Source organism: Saccostrea cucullata, unplaced genomic scaffold (assembly GCF_032062105.1).
Source record: "Saccostrea cucullata isolate Sc308-1 unplaced genomic scaffold, CSIRO_AGI_Scuc_v1 ctg8103, whole genome shotgun sequence".
Classification (NCBI taxonomy): Eukaryota; Metazoa; Mollusca; class Bivalvia; order Ostreida; family Ostreidae; genus Saccostrea; species Saccostrea cuccullata.
In genome coordinates, this window is record NW_026926958.1 from 1 (window position 1) to 18,055 (window position 18,055).

Genomic DNA, 18,055 nt, shown 5'->3' on the forward strand with positions numbered 1-18,055 from the left:
TCTAATGATAGAAATGCTGGTCATTTTGAGTGAAAGTAAAGGATAATTCACTTTGTTTTTTCATATCTTATCCTTGCATGAAATAATCTGATGAGCGTAGGTATAAGGACAAGAATAGATCACTTTTCAAAAGAATAGGTTTGTCATGTTGAAATTTTCACCGATTTGATAATTTGTGCATTAGTATTTGAAAGGATGTTTTGACCCATGGTCTTAATATATGTCACATATATACGTCATCCCTAATTTTTTTAACAGACATCATCTGTTTTAATACCTGCCCTTCCCTTATTGCTTCGACAAAAGACAGTTAAAGCCTTACCAGTAGCAAAAATGAAGTCTTTAAACATGAAATATCACAATTTTTAAATATCTTCTCATCGTATTTCTTTTCGAAAATGAAAAGATAATGTGGAAAGAACTTTCTTAACACCCTTTATTTTCACTAAATAATCAACGTGGCCCCGCCCTAACACTAGAACCCCTGACCCTTGGGTCATGAATTTCACAATTTTGGTAGAGGACTCAAAGCTTATTACATTCATGCCAACAGTTTGCCTGCTCATATTGAATATGATTTTTTTTATTATTAAGGTAGAAGATGTCTATGAAAATAAGTCTATATTTAATCAAGTACTTATATATAATGTTTACACATGCCAAAAACAAACAATCCACCCTTCATCACCTGTGCAGTACACTGTACAGGACAAGTGTAAAAACAAACCAAATGTTTTTGAAAATTTCGTGACGTAAGTCTTATGGTATGAGTTGTGTCTGTTTCTTTGAAGGTTATGAAATCTTAAGATAGATCAATTACTTACAACACATAAAAAAATTTCTGACAAAAAAATAAACGACATCACATTAGTTTACTTTCTGATTAAAAATCTTGCCTTATCTCTTGACAGTGAATGTAGTGTTAAAAGATAAAGGCATGTTTTTTACCTCCTTAATTCTATATTAATCTTTGCTGAATGTCACCGACAGAGAAAATTTTAACAAAATGGCGGCGAGTAAACCAAAATACTCTGCAGGATCTCCTCAGGAACATATACAAATGTGTAAAAATCATGATATACCTATCGATTTGGTGTGTGAGGATTGTGATGAATTCATTTGTTCTACTTGTGCAAAAACAGACCACAATAAACATAACTGGGTCACACAGGGTGTGGCCGCCAGTCGAAGGAGAAAGGGACTTTTGGAGTTTCTGAGGAATATAAAGGAAGAGAAAGTGTCAGAGATAGATGAGAAGATGACAAGTAAGAAGACTGAGTATGAAAGAACATACGAATCCCAGATGAAAAAAGTAAAGAAGCATTTTGACGAAATCACGGCCAGGTTGACAGATATCAGGAAACGCAAAGAGGAGCTATTGAAAAGCAATCTGAGTAAGAGAGACGAACATTTAGCAAATGAAAAATCTCGAGTAGACAGAAAAAAGAATAAAATATTCGAAATAATAAAATACTTGGAGGAGAACTACAGAGCCATGTCTGATAAAAACTTTATAGAGAACCACAGAGACCTGACATGTTAGGTAAATGACTTGGACATTGATATAGAGAACTATTCCATTCGATACAGAGGAGGGGACATTGACGATGATTTGTTGGAGTCCATGTCAGGTCAATGTTTTGATTTAGATGATATCAGTGCTAAGGCATCAGATTCGTTTAAATACAGTGAACATATAATTTTATGTTCAGAGGCTTTAAGTGAAGATGACTGTTACGTACGAGATTCAGAATCAGATTTCGTTGAACTGATTAACAGAAAAGGAGAGAGGAAGCAGAAATTAAATTTTGATTCAAATGATTTTTGTGTAACAACTAGTGGTATTTATTTCACATCGAAACAGGAAAGTTCTATTTGTTATTTTTCTCCATCAGGGTCTATCTCGAAACTTTTTAATACTGACCCCGTGGAACCTGGAGGAATATGTAATTCTGTGGATGGTGGAATTTTTGTTGGTTTTGGAGATTCTGAAACGAATGCTTATACACCAGACTCGAACAGTCGACGTTTAGTGAAACACTTGACAATGACCGGTGATGTCATCCATGAGTACGAGTACCAAGAGGACGGTCAAACCCGGCTGTTTATAGCACCAGTCAGACTCTTTCAGAACAATAACGCTGATATCTGTGTTGTGAACATAGTGAACATAGTAAAGAACAAGTGATGATGCAGGGGAGGTTGTGATTGTATCTCTCTCTGGTCGCTTGCAATCCGTCTATCGTGGACAGAATCTGAAGGAGGACTTTTATCCACTAGACTTGGTGTGTGATTCCACCTGCAACATTCTTGTTATTGATCCAGCCAATAGTCTTGTTCACTTGATGAGTCCTAAAGGGGAGTTTTTGAAATACTTACTGACAGAAAAAGAGGTAACACACCCAACGACATTATCACTGTACAAGTCTGCACTGTGGGTGGGAACTGGTGAAGGAATTGTGAAAGTGTTTAATTATAATGGTTTGCAGTGATATTTATTGAGATCCCGTTGATCCTAGGCTAGCTGTCAAACGTTGCAGTATTTTCTTTTTTATAATAACTACTTTTTCTTCTTCATTGAATGATAGTGGAATAAAATTGAAATCATGTTTGCAAATGGAAAAAGAGTTGAATTTACAAATAGTTGGAACATTGACTTCGAAGTAATATATTTTATACTTAATATATTTCTTGACTTAAACAACAAATATTAAATCTCAAACTAAAAAAAAATTGTTATTAATCTGCAAGTAATACCAGTATTTCCCGGGAACTACCAGTATTTCCCACTACTTGGGTAATACTGTATATTCCCTATTTACCGCCCCTACCCCTATAAGCGCCCCCTTTGGTCTTTTTCAATTGTCAGGAAATAAGGGCCCCCTGTACAGTGATTAAAATCAACTAGAATTGTATCAAAAAAATGAAGAAAGTGAAAATGAAATTTGTCTATTATCAAATTTCTCAGTGTAAAATGAACAATTTAGCATAATTTTTGTGGATTATGTTCACTTTAAGTAAAGTTAGACTATCTTAGTTTTTTCTTGTATTTATTTTTATTTTGAAACAATTTTTTGAAGTTAAAATATGACATTAAATATCATAAAGAAAACACCAAAATAACCGCCCCCTTTTTGCAATTTTCTAAGCACCCAGGGCAGTAGATAGGGATTATACGGTACATATTTCCCGCTTTTTTGTTATAGTCTTATAGTTAATGCATAAACTTCTTTGTAAAGACCTTTCATTACATGTTAAATATTTGATGACATTTTCTTTGAATCTGTATTCATTTCATAGTATGACATGTACAATAATCAACTGATTCTGAGCTTTGATGCCTTTAACATGTTGACACTGTTTAAGATAATGGAGATACTAATATGTTGTCATAAGTTTACAAAATACACAAATGAAGAGAAAATTCAGTCAATAAAATTCAAAATTAACACCTCAGGGACTAGTTTCTCAAAAAGGCCTACGTCCAGTCGTAAGCTTAGTCCAGACTAAATCAGTGACTAAACCCGAGAATTGGACTAAGTAGCGTTTCACAAAAAGGCGGAGACTTAGTCGAGACTAAATTTGGGTTTAAATCTAGGCCTGCTCGTGAGTAGGCGTAAGTGCTTAGTCTGTACACGCATTGAAAAAAAGGCATGCGTTTTAATCATAAAGAGTTAAAAGAATGATTATTTTATACGTATACGATATAAAACCTATTCATAAACATGTACATAATTATATATTATGCTAAAAATCGTGAAAATTCTTATAGCATACTGTATTATGAAGGAAAATAGAAAGGTAGTTAAATCCATCAAAGATGCAGACTTTTTCCGCAAAAGGTGGTATGAACTAGAAATTTTTATGTCAGAATTTTGAATATAAGTTGGGTAAGATTTTTAAAGAAGTGCCAGAATTTCTTCGTAGAGGGTTGGGGGGGGGGGTGTTCAATCCATACCGTTTTTATTGCAGTTATGTGTTTTCTGCATAAATAAAGCTGTGCAATTTATGGACTGACTTCAACTTTCAGCATTTCTCTTTTCGGCTGAATATTTTGATCACCAAACTCACCACCACCCTCATCCCCTTCCCCATTAACTTTTTAAAAACGATGCTACATGCTGTAGGTCCTGAATAATTTTTTGTTGTTTGAAATGGATAATGTTTCAATAAAATCCTCAAACAATATCCATTTTTATACTAGTATTTTAGATGACGAAAAAAATATTCGGTAACTATGCCTTCAACCAAGTTTATGTACGTTAACTAAAATGTATCTTTGATTCTCTCTTTTAATTGCATGTAATTAAATATTATATTAATAGAACATAACAATTTAAATTTGTTAAATGTTCTAGTTATCTAGTATTATAATTAAAGTATTTTGACCATAATACTTTTCATTCCTATTTCACTGGAGTCACTGTCGGGAGGTGAAATGTGTAGATGAGTCTATTATTTTTTCGTAAAGATGCTTTTGATTAATTGTCAATCTATCACGTATCTCGGATGAAGTTTGCCTAAAAAAGGTTTTTTGATAGATTTTTGAACAGAAAAATGATTTATATTATATTTGAAAAAAAAACTTCTCATATGATAATGGTGATGATAAATTGTTGTAAAATGTTTTATTGTGAATGTAAATCGCGACTTTTTAATATCTTTAAATCTAGATTACATCTTCAAAAAACATTCTTCATCTATAAAAAAAAAATAATAATGTATGAACATATCCTGAATAGAAATTGAAAAGGAATGGATAGATTTAAGGAAAAGATGGTGATGTTGAAATTAGTACCTTTCCCGATCTAAATGAATCTGATTTGAAAATATTGAAATGGAAAATTCAAATGGAGAAATTTATAAAAATTACTAGATTTCTTGTCTGTAATATGGTTCACAAGAATTATAGATTTAAAACTAATTTAGCTTTTGCAAGCCATCATTGATTCTGCAATTGCTATATATAGGTACGTATGTTTAAATGGACTATGTAAATTATTATATCGATATCAATGTAATACTATGTGTCCAAAATACTAGTATTGTAAATATACACAGTAGGTATATACATGTATCAAATGCAATGTCAGTATGTCTAATTCGTAATTAATAAATGGATTGATATTGTAAAATTAAGACAACTAATTTTTCTTCAAAATTCTCTTATCCATGTTTTAATGATTATCATTATCATATGATTACAAAATTGTTAAATTTTCACAGTGCGCCTATGGGTCGGGGGCTCCGGTCCTTCACTCTCTCTGCGTAAAGTATTTTAACTAGAGAAAAACCTAACTGAGATACAGGTTGCCCCCTCCCACGACTTTCAAATATATTGCTACGAGCCTGTTCCAACCCCATGCAATATAATTTATGGCTTTTACTCATAGGAAAATTTCTTTTTATTCCAAATTTTGACAAGTACGTATAATACCGGGTATACACGTTTATATTTTTCTATAGTATATATTTCACTTCTAAAATTAACCTGAGCATACCAAAATACATATAATTACAGGGACCTAGCAACCGCCCCACCCCCACTTTTGTTCCCAACATTACTAGTACCTTTATTATAGAAAATTTTCATTGAAAGGATGGTTGCCCCCGCCCCCCCCCCCCCCCCCACTTTTTACCATAGTATAGTGATCTGAAAGAATTGTAGAAAAAAAAATTGGAATTGAAAGTACATGTAACTTGGCTTTGAAAAAAAAAGTTGGCCACTACCCCCCCCCCCCCCCCCCCCCCCACACACACACACACACACCACGAAATAGGATTTTCGATTTTGGGCAACTTTTAGGTAAGTAAAAAAAAATTCTCTGGTTGCCCCCCCCCTTTCAAAAACGACGCTACGTGCCTGAACTATTTAATATAAAACTTGTGGATGTAGAGGGGGAGGGGGTTGTGTCCAAAATAATAACAAAAGATTTGCTAAATTAATTTTTTTGTGTGAGTGTGGGCCTCTAACTCGACCCCAATCTGCCCCTTTTGTCAAGATTTCTGAATCCGCTAATACTAGCTAGTATGTAAATGCTTTAACTTTGAAAATACAGATAGATTCGCGTATTATATTTGTTTGAAAGCCGATGAAAAGCCAGGGAAAATTCGTGCTTTTTGTGCTTCACTTTTTGTAATCAGGTTTAAGTGTGATCCGCCGCATGTTATTGTACTCTCTAAACCAAATAAAATACGATCTGCGCATGCTTAGTACCTAGCGGAAAGGTCTTAGTCTTAGGCCCAGTCTTACGCGGTTTTCTGAAACGTGATTTAGGCCCGACTAAATTTTGGCGTAACTTTCTTAGTCGGACTAACTTAGCCCCAAATCTACGACTGTTTGAGAAACGGGCCCCAGGAATTCATGTTTCTGAATCCGATACATGTATATTAATATTTAACAGTTGTATTAAAACAGCAAAAACAAACTTATGGAGAATTTTATTGACAAATTGTTGTCAGTACATGTATACTAAAATATAAAAAAAAATATTTGTATCTGATACAAAAAACTAATAAAGCACTAATCTTACAAAGTCATTGTTTTCTATAATGTTATGCAACATTTATCTTTTCTCTGAGTATGGTATTAACTTAAAGTGATCGATTTGACATCATCCACACAGAAGAACTAATGCCTACAAAGGCTAATACCCAGCAAGTCCAGCTGCTGCCAGAGAGCAACATAGCAGCATTTAGAGGCAACAAAAACACAACCACTGGTTCTGGTAGCAACACAACAGATTTCCATAAGATGCCCCAGAGCACATAATAAATAGGCGTGCTGCCCAGAATTAGAAGAAGTTCTAAGAATGATCTGACAAATGTCCAAGAGTTTGAATGCCAGACATCACTGCCACATATTCAAAATAGAATTAAAACTACTATGGAAATGATTTTCGTTGCTGTTGTGTGGTTGCTGTCCTTAAGGTTGTGAATAATTTTCATGTCTTTTTGTAAACATATTAGAATCACACTTGCTCCACAACACTGAAAAAAGAGGGATAATAAATAGGAGTAATTGTCATAAAATATTTCTTTCGATAAAAATTTCTGAATTCAATTAAAAAATTCATTTTCATATCTGGAGCAAGACAAAAATACAATGTATTTCTATGTCCATTACAAGCAATTGCTAGAATAGTGCATTTTTTTGTTATGACTTGTCAAAAGAAATTACAGAATAAAAGGTCAAAGCTATTGCTATATGTAATATTTTGAATTTAATAATCAATGTATTCAGCAATAAATGTTTACTCATTAAAAGAAAATAAAGATGCAAATTCTTGCGAAAAAGATTTTTTTTTTTTTGAAAAAATATGATCATTGACATGATGCATGAACTAGTATTTAAGAATATTTAAACATGATTGGTAATTGTTATAACTGTGAGACTTACCCATATATCATACAGTAACCCTGTGGCGGGCCCCAGTAAACACAGGAACAGGAAGGAAGTGATGTTTGTAATATTGCCAACCAATGGCAGATAAGGAATCTCCTTATCATCCTTCTCATGTAGAGGGATATACTCAGAATTCTGAATCACAAATTAATACAATGAGGGATATCTTAACATTTTTATACTGTATGTAGCTTGGGAAAAATATTTTCCAAAGAAGTCTTTTTAATTTTAATTAATTTTCTTTTTAATTTTAATTAATTTTCTTTTTAATTTTAATTAATTTTTCTTCCAAATTTAATTTTTTTTTTTGTTATGGTAATAAAGTGTATACAGTAAAACTTGTTTAGTACGAACACGAATATTGTGAATTCACGGATATAGCAAAGTCATCTTGGATCCCCAGCTGTAAAAATTTAATGAATTCCTTATACCGATATAACGAATTACGGATATAGTGAAGTAATTTCATAAGTTCCAGTGACTTTGTTATAACTGAGTTTTACTGTATTATCTTTTGATACTGTAAAATCACATATTTTCTTGGGGTCAAATTTTCGTGGTTTGAGGAAAAATCGTTGGTTCGTGGGGATTGATTTCGTGAATGGAGAACTTTTTAGTAGTTGTTCATATGACAATTTACATTTCATGGTGGACATAAATTCATGGGTCTCTTAATTAACCCCCCACGAAAATTATCGATTTCACAGTAATTCGAATGAACATGAAGAAAATTACAGTATATAAGAAAATAAAATTTAAATTTGATTTTACTGAAACACATCTCATTTCTTTAGGTTTACACTTCTCATTATAATATACCCCAATGCAAAGGAACTTACCCTAGAAACAACTACTTTGGTACATATACAAATGACAAGGTTTACTGCAAGGAATAATTTCCATGATGGCAGAGTCAAGATGGGTTGTTTGCGTTCCTTGGTAACCAAGTCAACAATTAATGAAAGGACACCAAGTAAAACTACCAGCATGGATCTGCAAAAAAAAATAATAATTGGCATGCAGTGTTCACATTTGTGTCAGGTATTGCAAAGATATGCTTTATCATTAGAGTATTAAACTTATTTCATATTTAACGTAAGATGCACATGAAAAATAAATATAAAGTATATTTTGTTTCAGAATTTTATCAGAACCTTCAAATGTGCATCAAATTCAAAATATTAATCCATTCTGATCTGTTTTATTAATTTTCCATGCAAACTTAACTTTAGAATGTTCCTAATACTTACACTGTTAGAACATTTTTCTCAAACTTGTCGCCAAGATGCTCTGATTTTGAGAATGCGTAAAGAGCACAAACAAGACACAAGGAAACAAGTCCAAATAAGATTAGATTAAAAATTGGTGCCTGGTCCTCAGGATACAACTGAAAGGATGAAAGACAGTCATTTCTGATAAATCATTCCACAAAATTTTGAGTAAGAAAGAAGCCTTTAAAAGTAACAAGTTGTAGAACAATTTGTACAAGTTCATAAAAAAAATTCAAGTGATTGCAGTAATTATGGAACAATGCTAGACTTCTTATATTTCATGGATAACCTGAAATGTACCATTTTAAACCACAGTAATAATGTCTTTCCTTTCATAAATCTCTAGACTACGTTTAGAAGTTTGCATTTTAATGTAAATGTAAAGAGATCATGCATTACCCAGGGTATAAAAAGATGATTTTGATTTGGCATCTTGTATTTGATTTTGAGTATCACATCACATTAGCAGAGAAATTCTTACATAGAGAGCGGCCCTGAGTCCCGGGTTGATCCCCACCAGTACTGAGGCTACCACTATGTGGGGGAATGTCCTGATGGTGTCTGCATACATAATGACAATCATACTCATAATGCTGATCACCTCACATAACTGAAATACTCCATTCCTAGAAAAGAGAAAAATGTGTCAGTTCCATTTTCTGTAATACTCTCAGAGTTCAAGCTAGCTGCAGATCTGTAGCATTATGGTTTTATATTTTTTCTTTGACCATAACGCTACAGATCCAGTTATGCAAAAAAAGGTGCAATTTACGGCGCAATATCTTTGCGCACTTTTGGATAGATTTTCTCATCTTTCCAGCATCGGTCAATCAACTTAAATTTAAAACGGGACGAATTCAGATTTCACAGCAATAATTCTTAAACAGAATTGTGACTGGGCGAATGTAAAACGTGGCAAAATTGCTACTGGAACAAACTTATAAGTTTTAGAAAAAAACAGAACATTTTTTTTTTTTTTGCATGAATTAATAAGAAATTTTGTTTATCATGGTTTTCATGCCAAGTTTGAATGGGACAATTATAAGTGTTCATGATTCATCTGATGAAAATGTGGAATAGATTTTTGCTTTAAGAATCTGCTGTCAATTGTAAATTTTTATTTTAAAAGATATACTTCAATAATTTCTGACTGCAATACCATACAAATTAACCATTTTACAAAGTTCAACTACTTATGAATGTACTGAGCTTTACATGTAAATTGGTGTCAGAAGGGATCGGCAAGCCTTTAAGCATTCACATCTGATAAGAATAAGAACAAACTTCACTTTGAGATTATCAACCTGTGATAATTCTTTTCTTTCAATATTTAGTTGCATGTTGAGGTATTGCTTGCACAACAATTACAAGCATGTGTGACTCAATAAGCATATCAAATCCAACAACATGATGATATAAACACTTTATGGAAACCTTTTTTCTACCTTTTTCTGATGTCTTTTGATTTGAAACACTGGGGATTTAGAGGTGGGACCCAAAATATACGTAGGTTTTAATTAATCAATTTTTGGATGAAAAGGTCAAGGTCATGTTTGTTGAGTGAGGAGGTTTGTTTCAGAGCTCACCTGTTTTTTGTTGAATTAAGATATTCACAGTGATATTTATGATGTGAAAATTGTCATAGATTTGCTGAATTGCTTCTGTTAGACAAGAGGATAAAATAATTGCCAAAAAAAAAATATAGTGAAATAGGTGTTTGCTTTACCCTTTTTCAAAATTGATAAAAGATCCTGAGTAGTGTTTGAGTAGTGTTCATCTCAGTGCTGGTGTTAACCTGGTCTACCTGTGTTCTACCTGTGTTCATCTGTACACCTGTATTATACTGGAGCACTGGAGCATTACAATGTCCTTAAAGGAAATAAAGGACACAAAACTGGAAGATCAAACATCAAACAGACAATGGACGAAAGCAGATCTTCATTGTCACTGTCATCAGTCCCAGCTGAGGTCAAAGATCAGATAGTGTCTACAAAGCCAGCCAGCAAACAGAGAAGAATTTCATCAGCAGGAGAGGATGATCATTCAGAAATGGAGAACATCAAAGGTACTCTTTACTCGATACAAGGAGCCCTTAAAAAACAAGTGACCAAGGATGACATAAAAGACCTAGTCAAAAGTGTTATTGTGGAGGTAAAGGAGGAGCTAAAGAAGGAGATGAAGGAAGAGCTGAAGGAGGAGATCAAAGAGGAGATCAAGGAGGAGATGCTAAAGGAACTGAAAAAAGAGATAAGTCAGGATCTGGAAGAAAATAAGAATCGCCATGGCCAGGAACTCTCTAAATAGTGTAGCGGCTTAGATCAAAATTTCAGCAAAATAGTTCACTTGTGGATACAAGCATGAAATTTGGCACAAATGTCTATCTGATCCTACTTAATCTAAAAACATCGTTGGCCACCGCGATTTCCGCCATTTTCAAGATGGCCGCCAATAAAACAAAATGGCGACATTTTCATGCAGTTTGGCCTCACATACATTCATTTACATCCAAATTAATAATACTTTGGCCGCTTCAAGATATCTAAAAAGTTAAAAAAAGACTATAGAAATCATATTCCAAATTGAAGACCATAAATATAAAGACAGAATAATTCTATTTTATTGATATATATTGTTCTTTATTGCAGAGATGAAATATATTATCACAGTAGCAAGAATCCATTTTTAAAACAAAACTGTAGCAGATGTTTTACAAAAGCCTCGCAGGCGTCCCCTCACTATCCAGTGGGCCTGGATACCACGTAAAATTTTGTTTTTGAATTAAAGCCCCCCCCCCCACCCCAGTAAGTAAAATAATGATAAATCCCTCAAGAAACATAAAATCTCATGGAGTGAAACACTCCTCTAACGCACGTAAAATTTCAATAAATGAAATAATCCTTCATAGAACGTTAAATCTTATTTATTGAAATATTCTTTCAAGCAATTTTCATGAGTGAAATACTCCTTCAAGGGACCTTAAATAAAAGCTTATGAATCAATTTTGCATTAATGGCATAAAACAACAGATAATCATTCGCTGTCCACAATGAAAAATGCAATGGAATGAGAAGGCAGTACCATCCTTTTTAAAGTGAAGACAAACGCCTGTAAAGGCATGTAAAAACTTTTAATTGTTCTTGCTAAAAGATAAGACGAGAATGACTGGAAATTTATGATGAAGATTGATTTGTTGTTAATATGTTGTTAATATTTGATGGGTTGCATATTGAAATGGCAGCTTTCAAAGACCCAATTTTGTGCAGTGCACCATGAGTAGTGAATATAGCTATATATATATATATATATATATATATATATATATATATATATATATATATATATATATATATATATATATATATATATATATATATATATATATATGATTGCGCCCATGACAAAAGGGTCCTTATGACATTTTTGCTGAAACAGAGAAATAACGTCATAAAGATGTGACGTTGCAGAGTGACGGCGAACTTCGACGCAGAATTTTTTTAACCACGTGTTTTGACGTTTGACGCATCCAGAGTTTTTATCGCTGTTTCCAACATGTGGAATTTATTTTTATTTATAAATTAATTTAATCAATATCTGAATCTACTTATCCATCGATTTTAATAGATATAATTAAATAAAAAACATTTAGAACTGGTTTCTTAACAAACATTATTAAATATGTCTCTATAATACCAATAGTTTCCCTACATCACATGCGTAAATGTATGGAAGCTGTAGACAAGGTGTTTTCTGATAGGATAATGAACCTTTATACTCTAGATAAATTTTATTTACATATTTATAGGCCTACCATTTTTAGAATACTCTTAGACAGGGTATATCGTAAAAAATTATTGCAAAGGAAAATGGTCTTCCTATACTTCTTTGAGATCCGCTCCACCACTCTCAATATACATCGCGATCGCGTCAATCACAGGTAAACATTGATTAATCGGTGCATACTGCTTAAACTGTTGTTAAATTGTTAATACAAATGTGGAAACTAAATATACATCTTCCACGTTTTTTTACAAATCTAGCAAGAATGTGTAAGAACAATAGTCAAGATTATTTGTATTTTCTAGAAATAAAAATAGGAGAGATAACTCTGATGTCAACAATCGATGTAACAGGGGTACCAGACAGTGACATTCATTATTTTAATTGCTTACTTTTTCACATTTCAGCTGCATGTTCGCATGAATTTTATAAGATTATAAAACAGATATTTTATGACCAAATAAAAACACTTTTAATCGTCAGCGTAATTATGAATTTTTAAATAAAAAAATATTGTTGTACTCTGGGAATAAGGTTAATGTAGAAAAAAGGATAAACAAAGAAAATAAAAGGAAAACTGCAAAATTGAACAGACTTTAATTTTTTTTTTCAAATCTCTTATCTATAGCTTTTTTTTTTGCTTGAAATAATTTCATGACGAATTTCACTTTTTAAAAAATAATAAACATGTAAAGCGTCTACCCTATAATCATGATTTAAAAAATTAAACTTTAAAACTGTTGTTTTGTCTTATATTCTTGTTGCACAAAGCAAAAACATCCGAATGAAAAAAAAAATGTTCTTAATGTTCTAGCTTAAATAGAGCTGGTCAAGTAAATCTGATGAGACAGCGAGAGTGAGAGAGAGAGAGAGAGAGAGAGAGAGGATGGAGGGTAGATAAAAATATTTATAGTGAATCTATTTATCTAATATTGAGAAATGTGAAACTCTATTGAAAACGATGAGTTTTCAAAACAAATGAAATAATAAATAAAAGAAAATATCATTTTTGTTCTCTAAACTATATATACATGTATAGCTTTCAAGATCATGTATTTTCAAGATCTCCAAATTTAACATACATGTAACTCTTTGGTACTTACGTGTTGTTGTTTTTTTTTTCATACGGAATTCAAATGTTTGAAGCATTATCTGCAAATTAATTCCTTAAGCCATGACGAACTTTGTCTTTCATAAAAGCTCGATCATCATTGAATGTCTCTTAACAGATCAATTATCATGCTAAAAACTCAATCATCACTGAACTTATAATCTCATTGCAGTTATCAGTGTGGAATAATATATTGTTTAACCTGCCATCAAATTATGGATTAATATTATTAAATATGCTCAAATATGATTTTATTTGTTTTGGTTGATAAAAAAAATCCTTATAAGTTCACGGTCGGGTTTTATTTCTACATGTTAATGCTAACAGAAAATAAAATTCAATGCTGAAAATACATTACATAAAACCGCAACAATATGCTTGCATTTTGTTTTATTTTGGACGCAATGCAGGGGATGGGGTGGGTGTGTCCTTAGATATTTCCGTAACATGTAGTCTTTACAAGGCTTAGCATATCCAAGCTTCTGGCACCAGGCACGTAGCATCGTTTTTAAAGTGGTGGGGGGGGGGGGGCAGCCAGAGAATTATTTTTACTTCCCTGAAAAGTTGACAAGCAAAAAATAAAAGGTTAATATTGCACAAAGTCGAAAATCCTATTTCATGGGGGGGGGGGGGGGGGGTTAGAGGCCAACTTTTTTTAATATCAACTACTTTCAATACCAATTTTTATAGTACGTTTTCCGTACATCACTAATAGTGGGGGGGGACCAGACTTTCCATTATCAATTCGTATAGTATAAGTATAGTATAAGTATTTATAAGGTTGGGGAAAAAAGTGAAGGGCCAGCTGCAGCCCCCCCCCCCCCCCCCCCGTGGCTACGTCCCTGGGCACGGGAACAGAATGGAATTCATACTCTTTTAAACTCACTTTATAAAATAAAATTAGAAAACAACATTAGAATGAAGGGGATTTTTTTAAATTTAAATCATAAATAATATGATGATTTTCTAAGATGTTTACATCCCTACAAAAATCTGACATTTCAAAGCTCAGCCAGTTCACAGGCAATTGTCAGGAAATATATTATACAAAATAGTCATATTCAACTGACTGTATATTTAGGCATAAACAATTACATGTTATTAATCTTTAACCCACCCTTACCCCAACAAAAGCTGTATCATTATATACATGATTAAAAATACTGAATTCATAGCAATTCAGTTCCAGGCTCAAAGTGTTTATGATCGCTGTGCGATTTTGAAAATAGCAATGCTCAGAATTAAAGGTACAAATATAAAATGAAGAATAATAGGCAGCATTATTTCAAACCTAAATAAAACAGTGAATCTGCAAGTTGTAGGGTTAATGGTACAGGATGCACCTAAAACTTTTGAAGTTAAAAAAAATATATTTTTATTTATTTTAACTCGTGTTCACAAGAATTGAAAGTTTCTGCCATTTAGATTTTTAATTCCCCCCCCCCCCTCGCCAACATACACATAATCCTACAAATGTTAATCCTGGGTTTATCTATTGTGTAAATGATTGCGAATTTTAACTCATTCATTTGTTTGTAAAATTTCCACCTTTTGATTGGTTAATATTAAAATATTTTTACTGCTAGACTGAATATTTCGTGTATCCTTTATATTTTCAAAAAAGCAGTGTCATCATTGACTCAATGCAGACAGACAACCATATAGATGCAGTGAATCAACCGAATTTCCTTTTTATTTACTGTCTTTTTTGTATCGTAATTACATGTTACATGTACCACACTTCACAATTTTTCTGTCTTTATATAAAGTTTAGAAAAAAAGAACAATCAGATAAATTTTCACTTCGCAGTAGCATTTAGGTAGCGTAATGTTGTTCTAGATACATGTATAATTTTTAAAAAAATAATTTTCACATATTTTGTAACTAAAGATATATCGTTTTGCTGAAATCTTGACCTATCGAGAGTAATGTTTAAATTAAAATAATTTTCAAATGAATTCTACAGGCTTATCAAATGACTCTTGCATGGATTACCAGTATATATTTTGTTTGAGAAATTAATTGTTTCAAAAAAAAAAAGAATGGATGTTGCACGCTGTTCTGGTCTCCCCCTGGTGTCATAGAAAAGTGAAATGTAAAACAAACACTCACTCATGATACTATACACCACTGATGAATCCATAATACATATAACTATTAAATAATTATTAATTAAAAGAGACAATGAGATAAAAATAATGTGCAAGGAAAAAAACTAAATATTATACAACTATTAATCACCGTAGTAAAATTACAGAAGAAAATCATTTAACGATCACTCTGAAAACGTTTGACGTTGTTGAAAAACATGACGTCATTATTAGCCTGTTAAAATATATTTGATAAAAATGAAGAAAAAACCTACTTAGAGTAGACGTAGGACCATAAAAATTCATATTTGACAACTTCTAACCTTACTCTATCAGAATCCGTGAAAAACTCAAAATGCATAAAAATTGCCTTAAGGACCCTTTTCACATGGGCGCAATCATATATATATATTTTTATTACTACATTATATATATATATATATATATATATATATATATATATATATATATATATATATATATATATATATATATATATATATATATATATATATATATATATATATATATATATATATATATATTAAATGTAGTAATAAAAATATATATAAATATTGTTTATCATTATATGTTTTAAATATCTGAACTCAAAATAGATTTATTAGCATTTTTATTACTACATTTAAAAAAAATATATTGTTTATCAGTTAATCATTATATGTTTAACATGAAATTATATAAATAGCAGATGGGTGTGTTGTAGAGGTTATACGTTTGACAACAAAACAAAAACCTGCACTGGTATGTATTTTTTCTCTGTTAGTGATGAATAATTATTTTTCACATAATCTTCCCCAAAACTAGATCATAATGGAATATTTATCATATAAATGGTGAAGATGATGAACAGTAATTGTTTTTTTTTAACCCATATGCATGGCAAATATGTGCAGATGGCACAAAAAACGGATCCTTGGAAATTCCGGAGGAGGGATTGGGTGTCAAGAGGGAGTAACCATCCCCTGTTGACCGGTCACACCCACAGCGAGCACTATGTAGAGACTGGATAGAAAGGAACTTTCCGTAATCAAACTGAGTATAAAAACAATGGACATAATTGGAATGAAACGAGCCAAATATGACCCATTTATTTTATTAGTTTATTTTCCAACAAGATCATTATAATGGCCATTGAATTTTCAAAATGTCAACTTTAAATGAGTTCGTTGAAATTCCTAGGCATGGTTGTCCAAATGATAATTGATTGAAAAGTACACGTGGTTTTTTTTTCTTTCTTTGTCTTGAACAACGTTATTTGAATAACTTGAGATCTGGTTTTCTTTTTTTTTCTTAATCAAAATTTTAATCCTTTGGGATGTGTTCTCTAATCTTCAGAATGCATGTATCCTAATTACGGACAGAACTGCAGTCGCCAATGTAAATGTAGCAAGTTGAAATGCAGTCGATTTTATGGATGTGGGATATCTACGACAATGAGAGGTACGCATTAACTAAGTTATTGTCCAAGAGTCTGCTTAGTGAAAGACAGTGAAAACATGGAAATTTATAGTTATTTTTACTTTGAATTCTTAATTATTCTTAATAAATGAATTATTACTTTTTTACACGTAGAACAATAATACAATGCTGTTTGTATTTAATTATTTTATAATTATGATAATTTGCAGTAGCGTTTAGAAAACAGTGCCTAATTAAAGTAAACGTATATGTATAAACGTTTTGCTATATTAAATGATATGGATATCAAAAATACAAGCTTAAAAATCCTCTTTTTTCGTAAACAGCAACTCATCTTCAGAGCAGGAAGAAAACACAATTGTCAACGTTAACAGAGTTTTCTACTGAGTCCCCATCACAAGCTGTTTCAAATATTTCAGTCATCAGTACATATAAGATATCAACTGAAGCAATTAAGCAGGACTTTGAAGCAAAGTCATTTTTCTTTGACAAACCCTTATTAATATGTGTCAGCATCTTCTCAATGTTTGTACTCATTCTTTTAGTGCTGTATATATCGATTCAAGTGTCTGATAGATTGAAATATATAAGAGCCGTGAATAGAAATGATATGTATGAAGGTGACCCTCGAAATCACTACGAGGAAATAGAACTCGTTACAATAACTGAGATACAATAACCTTCTCTTCTAAGACTCTTAAGTGCATACAAATAAGTCAATGTATTCTCTAAATTTTAGGAATGCATGATGTATTTAAATTGTATATATTTAAAAAGAAACAATACATTTAAAATGTATATAGAAGGAGATTTCTTTTCAACTTTTTTTAAATATTTGCTCTCTCGAGCTCATGCTTTAAACAACAACTGCAATAACAATGCCCGTTCCTTTTTATTCTGCAAATCGTACACGCATTGCAAGAAAGAACCGATTAGAAATTTAATGTATTTGTATTTTTA

At 32.0% G+C, this 18,055-nt stretch overlaps 2 protein-coding genes and 1 long non-coding RNA gene across 3 annotated transcripts; 2 read left to right on the forward strand and 1 right to left on the reverse strand.

The window, feature by feature from the left end:
- The first annotated feature begins 1,006 nt into the window (after positions 1-1,006).
- On the forward strand, positions 1,007-6,772 carry LOC134273047 (uncharacterized). The gene is made up of 4 exons (XM_062755215.1): positions 1,007-1,394; positions 1,569-2,090; positions 2,197-2,434; positions 6,601-6,772. The coding sequence occupies exons 1-4, from the start codon at positions 1,007-1,009 to the stop codon at positions 6,770-6,772; spliced, it is 1,320 nt and encodes a 439-aa protein (XP_062611199.1).
- Positions 6,443-8,678, reverse strand: LOC134273049 (uncharacterized). Its single transcript, XM_062755216.1, has 4 exons — positions 8,656-8,678; positions 8,245-8,398; positions 7,400-7,540; positions 6,443-6,990 (listed from the first exon to the last, which is right to left on the reverse strand). The coding sequence occupies exons 2-4, from the start codon at positions 8,392-8,394 to the stop codon at positions 6,865-6,867; spliced, it is 417 nt and encodes a 138-aa protein (XP_062611200.1). The 5' UTR covers positions 8,395-8,398; positions 8,656-8,678; the 3' UTR covers positions 6,443-6,864.
- Positions 8,679-16,363: 7,685 nt separating this feature from the next.
- LOC134273050 (uncharacterized) lies at positions 16,364-17,805 on the forward strand. Its single transcript, XR_009993347.1, has 3 exons — positions 16,364-16,417; positions 17,012-17,116; positions 17,422-17,805. It is a non-coding gene; the product is annotated as an uncharacterized LOC134273050 (long non-coding RNA).
- The last annotated feature ends 250 nt before the right edge of the window (positions 17,806-18,055 follow it).